The sequence below is a fragment of the Entelurus aequoreus genome, linkage group LG14 (assembly GCF_033978785.1).
Source record: "Entelurus aequoreus isolate RoL-2023_Sb linkage group LG14, RoL_Eaeq_v1.1, whole genome shotgun sequence".
Taxonomy (NCBI): Eukaryota; Metazoa; Chordata; class Actinopteri; order Syngnathiformes; family Syngnathidae; genus Entelurus; species Entelurus aequoreus.
The window spans coordinates 4846246-4856034 of record NC_084744.1 but is presented as its reverse complement, the minus strand read 5'-3'; the positions used below and the strand labels follow the sequence as shown (position 1 = coordinate 4856034).

The following is a 9789-nucleotide window of genomic DNA, read 5'->3' as shown; positions in this document are numbered from 1 at the left end:
GTGGACTCATTCCAAGGACTTGACTAAACTATATTTGGACTATTTCCAAGGACTTGACTAAACTATATGTGGACTCATTCCAAGGACTTGACTAAACTATATGTGGACTCATTCCAAGGACTTGACTAACATATGTGGACTCAATCCAAGGACTTGACTAAACTATATGTGGACTCATTCCAAGGACTTGACTAAACTATATGTGGACTCATTCCAAGGACTTAATTAAACTATATGTGGACTCATTCCAAGGACTTGACTAAACTATATGTGGACTCAATCCAAGGACTTGACTAAACTATATGTGGACTCATTCCAAGGACTTAATTAAACTATATGTGGACTCATTCCAAGACTTACTTAAACTATATGTGGACTCATTCCAAGGACTTGACTAAACTATATGTGGACTCATTCCAAGGACTTGACTAAACTATATGTGGACTCATTCCAAGGACTTGACTAAACTATATGTGGACTCATTCCAAGGACTTGACTAAACTATATGTGGACTCATTCCAAGGACTTGACTAAACTATATGTGGACTCATTCCAAGGACTTGACTAAACTATATGTGGACTCATTCCAAGGACTTGACTAAACTATATGTGGACTCATTCCAAGGACTTGACTAAACTATATGTGGACTCATTCCAAGGACTTGACTAAACTATAAGTGGACTCATTCCAAGGACTTGACTAAACTATATGTGGACTCATTCCAAGGACTTGACTAAACTATATGTGGACTCATTCCAAGGACTTGACTAAACTATATGTGGACTCATTCCAGGACTTGACTAAACTATATGTGGACTCATTCCAAGGACTTGACTAACCTATATGTGGACTCATTCCAAGGACTTGACTAAACTATATGTGGACTCATTCCAAGGACTTGACTAAACTATATGTGGACTCATTCCAAGGACTTGACTAAACTATATGTGGACTCATTCCAAGGACTTGACTAAACTATATGTGGACTCATTCCAAGGACTTGACTAAACTATATGTGGACTCATCAAGGACTTGACTAAACTATATGTGGACTCATTCCAAGGACTTGACTAAACTATATGTGGACTCATTCCAAGGACTTGACTAAACTATATGTGGATTTCATTCCAAGGACTTGCCTAAACTATATATGGACTCATTCCAAGGACTTGACTAAACTATATGTGGACTCATTCCAAGGACTTGACTAAACTATATGTGGACTCATTCCAAGGACTTGACTAAACTATATGTGGACTCATTCCAAGGACTTGACTAAACTATATGTGGACTCATCTCAAGGACTTGACTAAACTATATGTGGACTCATTCCAAGGACTTGACTAAACTATATGTGGACTCATTCTAATGACTTGACTAAACTATATGTGGACTCATTCCAAGGACTTGACTAAACTATATGTGGACTCATTCAAGGACTTGACTAAACTATATGTGGACTCATTCCAAGGACTTGACTAAACTATATGTGGACTCATTCCAAGGACTTGACTAAACTATATGTGGACTTATTCCAAGGACTTGACTAAACTATATGTGGACTCATTCCAAGGACTTGACTAAACTAATGTGGACTCATTCCAAGGACTTGACTAAACTATATGTGGACTCATTCCAAGGACTTGACTGAACTATAAGTGGACTCATTCCAAGGACTTGACTAAACTATATGTGGACTCATTCCAAGGACTTGACCGAAATATATGTGGACTCATTCCAAGGACTTGACTAAACTATATGTGGACTCATTCCAAGGACTTGACTAAACTATATGTGGACTCATTCCAAGGACTTGACTGAAATATATGTGGACTCATTCCAAGGACTTGACTAAACTATATGTGGACTCATTCCAAGGACTTGACTAAACTATATGTGGACTCATTCCAAGGACTTGACTAAACTATATGTGGACTCATTCCAAGGACTTGACTAAACTATATGTGGACTCATTCCAAGGACTTGACTAAACTATATGTGGACTCATTCCAAGGACTTGACTAAACTATATGTGGACTCATTCCAAGGACTTGACTAAACTATATGTGGACTCATTCCAAGGACTTGACTAAACTATATGTGGACTCATTCCAAGGACTTGACTAAACTATATGTGGACTCATTTCAAGGACTTGACAAAACTATATGCGGACTCATTCCAAGGACTTGACTAAACTATATGTGGACTCATTCCAAGGACTTGACTAAACTATAAGTGGACTCATTCCAAGGACTTGACTAAACTATACGTGGACTCATTCAAGGACTTGACTAAACTATATGTGGACTCATTCCAAGGACTTGACTAAACTATACGTGGACTCATTCCAAGGACTTGACTAAACTATATGTGGACTCATTCCAAGGACTTGACTAAACTATATTTGGACTATTTCCAAGGACTTGACTAAACTATATGTGGACTCATTCCAAGGACTTGACTAAACTATATGTGGACTCATTCCAAGGACTTGACTAAACTATATGTGGACTCAATCCAAGGACTTGACTAAACTATATGTGGACTCATTCCAAGGACTTGACTAAACTATATGTGGACTCATTCCAAGGACTTAATTAAACTATATGTGGACTCATTCCAAGGACTTGACTAAACTATATGTGGACTCAATCCAAGGACTTGACTAAACTATATGTGGACTCATTCCAAGGACTTAATTAAACTATATGTGGACTCATTCCAAGGACTTAATTAAACTATATGTGGACTCATTCCAAGGACTTGACTAAACTATATGTGGACTCATTCCAAGGACTTGACTAAACTATATGTGGACTCATTCCAAGGACTTGACTAAACTATATGTGGACTCATTCCAAGGACTTGACTAAACTATATGTGGACTCATTCCAAGGACTTGACTAAACTATATGTGGACTCATTCCAAGGACTTGACTAAACTATATGTGGACTCATTCCAAGGACTTGACTAAACTATATGTGGACTCATTCCAAGGACTTGACTAAACTATATGTGGACTCATTCCAAGGACTTGACTAAACTATAAGTGGACTCATTCCAAGGACTTGACTAAACTATATGTGGACTCATTCCAAGGACTTGACTAAACTATATGTGGACTCATTCAAGGACTTGACTAAACTATATGTGGACTCATTCCAAGGACTTGACTAAACTATATGTGGACTCATTCCAAGGACTTGACTAACCTATATGTGGACTCATTCCAAGGACTTGACTAAACTATATGTGGACTCATTCCAAGGACTTGACTAAACTATATGTGGACTCATTCCAAGGACTTGACTAAACTATATGTGGACTCATTCCAAGGACTTGACTAAACTATATGTGGACTCATTCCAAGGACTTGACTAAACTATATGTGGACTCATCTCAAGGACTTGACTAAACTATATGTGGACTCATTCCAAGGACTTGACTAAACTATATGTGGACTCATTCCAAGGACTTGACTAAACTATATGTGGATTCATTCCAAGGACTTGCCTAAACTATATATGGACTCATTCCAGGACTTGACTAAACTATATGTGGACTCATTCCAAGGACTTGACTAAACTATATGTGGACTCATTCCAAGGACTTGACTAAACTATATGTGGACTCATTCCAAGGACTTGACTAAACTATATGTGGACTCATCTCAAGGACTTGACTAAACTATATGTGGACTCATTCCAAGGACTTGACTAAACTATATGTGGACTCATCTCAAGGACTTGACTAAACTATATGTGGACTCATTCCAAGGACTTGACTAAACTATATGTGGACTCATTCCAAGGACTTGACTAAACTATATGTGGACTCATTCCAAGGACTTGACTAAACTATATGTGGACTCATTCCAAGGACTTGACTAAACTATATGTGGACTCATTCCAAGGACTTGACTAAACTATATGTGGACTCATTCCAAGGACTTGACTGAACTATATGTGGACTCATTCCAAGGACTTGACTAAACTCTATGTGGACTCATTCCAAGGACTTGACTAAACTATATGCGGACTCATTCCAAGGACTTGACTAAACTATATGTGGACTCATTCCAAGGACTTGACTAAACTATATGTGGACTCATTCCAAGGACTTGACTAAACTATATGTGGACTCATTCCAAGGACTTAATTAAACTATATGTGGACTCATTCCAAGGACTTAATTAAACTATATGTGGACTCATTCCAAGGACTTGACTAAACTATATGTGGACTCATTCCAAGGACTTGACTAAACTATATGTGGACTCATTCCAAGGACTTGACTAAACTATATGTGGACTCATTCCAAGGACTTGACTAAACTATATGTGGACTCATTCCAAGGACTTGACTAAACTATATGTGGACTCATTCCAAGGACTTGACTAAACTATATGTGGACTCATTCCAAGGACTTGACTGAACTATATGTGGACTCATTCCAAGGACTTGACTAAACTCTATGTGGACTCATTCCAAGGACTTGACTAAACTATATGTGGACTCATTCCAAGGACTTGACTAAACTATATGTGGACTCATTCCAAGGACTTGACTAAACTATATGTGGACTCATTCCAAGGACTTGACTAAACTATATGTGGACTCATTCCAAGGACTTGACTAAACTATATGTGGACTCATTCCAAGGACTTGACTAAACTATATGTGGACTCATTCCAAGGACTTGACTAAACTATATGTGGACTCATTCCAAGGACTTGACTAAACTATATGTGGACTCATTTCAAGGACTTGACAAAACTATATGCGGACTCATTCCAAGGACTTGACTAAACTATATGTGGACTCATTCCAAGGACTTGACTAAACTATAAGTGGACTCATTCTAATGACTTGACTAAACTATACGTGGACTCATTCCAAGGACTTGACTAAACTATATGTGGACTCATTCCAAGGACTTGACTAAACTATATTTGGACTAATTCCAAGGACTTGACTAAACTATATGTGGACTCATTCCAAGGACTTGACTAAACTATATGTGGACTCATTCCAAGGACTTGACTAAACTATAAGTGGACTCATTCTAATGACTTGACTAAACTATATGTGGACTCATTCCAAGGACTTGACTAAACTATATGTGGACTCATTCCAAGGACTTGACTAAACTATATGTGGACTCATTCCAAGGACTTGACTAAACTATATGTGGACTCATTCCAAGGACTTGACTAAACTATATGTGGACTTATTCCAAGGACTTGACTAAACTATATGTGGACTCATTCCAAGGACTTGACTAAACTAATGTGGACTCATTCCAAGGACTTGACTAAACTATATGTGGACTCATTCCAAGGACTTGACTAAACTATAAGTGGACTCATTCTAATGACTTGACTAAACTATATGTGGACTCATTCCAAGGACTTGACTAAACTATATGTGGACTCATTCCAAGGACTTGACTAAACTATATGTGGACTCATTCCAAGGACTTGACTAAACTATATGTGGACTCATTCCAAGGACTTGACTAAACTATATGTGGACTTATTCCAAGGACTTGACTAAACTATATGTGGACTCATTCCAAGGACTTGACTAAACTAATGTGGACTCATTCCAAGGACTTGACTAAACTATATGTGGACTCATTCCAAGGACTTGACTGAACTATAAGTGGACTCATTCCAAGGACTTGACTAAACTATATGTGGACTCATTCCAAGGACTTGACCGAAATATATGTGGACTCATTCCAAGGACTTGACTAAACTATATGTGGACTCATTCCAAGGACTTGACTAAACTATATGTGGACTCATTCCAAGGACTTGACTGAAATATATGTGGACTCATTCCAAGGACTTGACTAAACTATATGTGGACTCATTCCAAGGACTTGACTAAACTATATGTGGACTCATTCCAAGGACTTGACTAAACTATATGTGGACTCATTCCAAGGACTTGACTAAACTATATGTGGACTCATTCCAAGGACTTGACTAAACTATATGTGGACTCATTCCAAGGACTTGACTAAACTATATGTGGACTCATTCCAAGGACTTGACTAAACTATATGTGGACTCATTCCAAGGACTTGACTAAACTATATGTGGACTCATTCCAAGGACTTGACTAAACTATATGTGGACTCATTTCAAGGACTTGACAAAACTATATGCGGACTCATTCCAAGGACTTGACTAAACTATATGTGGACTCATTCCAAGGACTTGACTAAACTATAAGTGGACTCATTCCAAGGACTTGACTAAACTATACGTGGACTCATTCCAAGGACTTGACTAAACTATATGTGGACTCATTCCAAGGACTTGACTAAACTATACGTGGACTCATTCCAAGGACTTGACTAAACTATATGTGGACTCATTCCAAGGACTTGACTAAACTATATTTGGACTATTTCCAAGGACTTGACTAAACTATATGTGGACTCATTCCAAGGACTTGACTAAACTATATGTGGACTCATTCCAAGGACTTGACTAAACTATATGTGGACTCAATCCAAGGACTTGACTAAACTATATGTGGACTCATTCCAAGGACTTGACTAAACTATATGTGGACTCATTCCAAGGACTTAATTAAACTATATGTGGACTCATTCCAAGGACTTGACTAAACTATATGTGGACTCATTCCAAGGACTTGACTAAACTATATGTGGACTCAATCCAAGGACTTGACTAAACTATATGTGGACTCATTCCAAGGACTTAATTAAACTATATGTGGACTCATTCCAAGGACTTGACTAAACTATATGTGGACTCAATCCAAGGACTTGACTAAACTATATGTGGACTCATTCCAAGGACTTAATTAAACTATATGTGGACTCATTCCAAGGACTTAATTAAACTATATGTGGACTCATTCCAAGGACTTGACTAAACTATATGTGGACTCAATCCAAGGACTTGACTAAACTATATGTGGACTCATTCCAAGGACTTAATTAAACTATATGTGGACTCATTCCAAGGACTTGACATGGACACATGGTGTCTTCATCCCAGCGTATTAAAGGACTGCTAACACAACCGTGAGTCTAGACGCCTGACATCTTTTCTTCGGAGCGGGGCTGCCTTTGGTCTTCAGGATCAGACAAGGTGTCGGGGGAGGGGAATTGAGATTAAATACGGCAGAGCCCCAAAAAAAAATGGCGCTAATGACGAGCTCTTATGCATCAGTGCACGGACTAATGAGCTTCCAGGGAGAGTCTGGCAGAGTCTGGTTGAAGGCCGGGAGAGACCCGGGCCATCACTTCCCCGCTGTGATCCCACAAGGAGACCAGCTCCCAGCCACTAATGAGTGCTGAGTCCACCTGCCAGCCGTCAGAGCGCTGCAAGACAGTCGGGGTCACTGCTGGTCTTAATAATTTACATGCTCACTCCTAGACCACCTCACCTGGTCTCTGATGCCCGCTCACGGGTCTTGTCAACATGGACACAGGACAGGAAGTAGTCTGCACTCGTTAGGCCAATCAGAAGGTAGAATACTAAGAAGAATGATGGATGGATGGATGAATAGTCACCTGATTACTGCCATCCATCATTCACACATCAATGTTACACACCAGGAACTCTTCTCTGGGACCACCTGAAGACCACCTGGAACACCTTCACACACCATCCTCAGCTGGATGATGGCCATCTGTACATCCATCTTCTCATCTGACTCGCCATCCAACTGTCTTTTAGTCCATCCAGCCGTCAGACTCGCTCTCTGACCGTCCGTCTGATTGGTTGTCCTTTGTTAGGTCCATCCATCCATCTGGTACTAACTCCTAATGTCCATTATCCCTTCCGTCTGTCTATCCCTCCATCCATCCATCCATCCATCCATCCATCCATGTATTCATCCTTCCATCAAACCATCTACAAATCATCCTTCCATCCATCCTTATAGCCATTGATGTGTCCATCATTGAATTAGTCTATCTCTCTGTCCATCCATCCATCTATCTATCCATACATCCATCATCCTTATATGGATGTGTTCATCCTTCCATCACTCTGCATTTCCATCCAACCATTGATCAATCATCCATCCTTATATCCACCTGTCTGTTGATGTGTCCATCATGTAATTGGTCTATCTCTCTGTCCATCCATCCATCTATCTATCTATCTATCTATCTATCTATCTATCTATCTATCTATCTATCTATCTATCTATCTATCTATCTATCTATCTATCTATCTATCTATCTATCTATCTATCCATCCATCCATCCATCCATCTATCCATCCATCCATCCATCCATCTATCCATCCATCCATCCATCCATCCATCCATCCATCCAACCACTCACCTATCCATCTATCCATCCACCCAACCATCCATCAACCACTCACCCATCCATCCATCCAACCACTCACCTATCCATCATCCATCTATCTATCATTTATCTATCAATACATCCAACCATCTATACATCCATCATCCTCAAATGGATGCATTTATCCTTCCATTCGTCCAACCTTACATCCATCCATCCATCCATGTATTGGTGTGTCCGTCCTTCCATTTGTCTATAATTCCATCTGTCATCCATCTATCTATCTTTATATCAATCATCCAACCATCTATACATCCATCCATCCTTATATCCACCTATATGTTGATGTGTCCATCATTCCATCGGTCTGTCCTTCCATCCATCTATCCATCAATCCATCCAACCATCTATACATCCATCATCCTTATATGGATGTGTTCATCCTTCCATACGTAAACCTTCCATCCATCCATCCATCTATTTATTGGTGTGTTCATCCGTCCATCTGTCTAACCTTCCATCCATCCATCCATTTATTGGTGTGTTCATCCTTCCATCTGCCCATCCATCTATACATCCATCATCCTTATATGGATGTGTTCATCCTTCCATCTGTCTAACCTTCCATTCATCCATCCATGTATTGCTGTGTCTGTCCTTCCATCCATCTATCATCCATTTATCCGTCTATCCATCTATCCATCTATCAATTTGTTCATCCATCCATTCTGCCTGTCTATTTTTGTTCATCCATCAATACGACCTCCCTTGCATTTTTTCATCCATCCATCCATCCACCTATCTGTTGTTGTGTCCATCATCCCATCGGTCTGTCCTTCTGTCCATCCATCTATACATCCATCTATCTATCAATACATCCATCTATCTATCAATACATCCATCTATCTATCAATACATCCATCTATCTATCAATACATTCAACCATCTATACATCCATCATCCTTATATGGATGTGTTCATCCTTCCATCCGTAAACCTTCCATCCATCCATCCATCCATCCATTTATTGGTGTGTTCATCCTTCCATCTGTCTAACCTTCCATCCATCCATCCATTTATTGGTGTGTCCATCCTTCCATCTGCCCATCCATCTATCTATCTATCAATCCATCCATCCAACCATCTATACATCCATCATCATTATATGGATGTGTTCATCCTTCCATCTGTCTAACCTTCCATCCATCCATCCATTTATTGGTGTGTCCATCCTTCCATCTGTCTAACCTTCCATCCATCCATCCATTTATTGGTGTGTCCATCCTTCCATCTGTCTAACCTTCCTTCCATCCATCCATCCATTTATTGGTGTGTCCATCCTTCCATCTGCCCATCCATCTATCCATCTATACATCCATCCATCCAACCATCTATACATCCATCATCCTTATATGGATGTGTTCATCCTTCCATCTGTCTAACCTTCCATCCATCCATCCATCCATTTATTGGTGTGTTCAT

General features: G+C 39.5%; 1 protein-coding gene across 1 annotated transcript in view; it reads left to right on the top strand.

The window, feature by feature from the left end:
* Positions 1–7156, top strand: part of LOC133665283 (interferon-induced helicase C domain-containing protein 1-like) — a 69713-nt gene extending 62557 nt beyond the window's left edge. The window contains exon 16 of the mRNA XM_062070537.1: positions 7079–7156. Within this exon, the coding sequence (XP_061926521.1) occupies positions 7079–7156 (78 nt within the window). The remainder of the gene's footprint in view (positions 1–7078) is intronic.
* The last annotated feature ends 2633 nt before the right edge of the window (positions 7157–9789 follow it).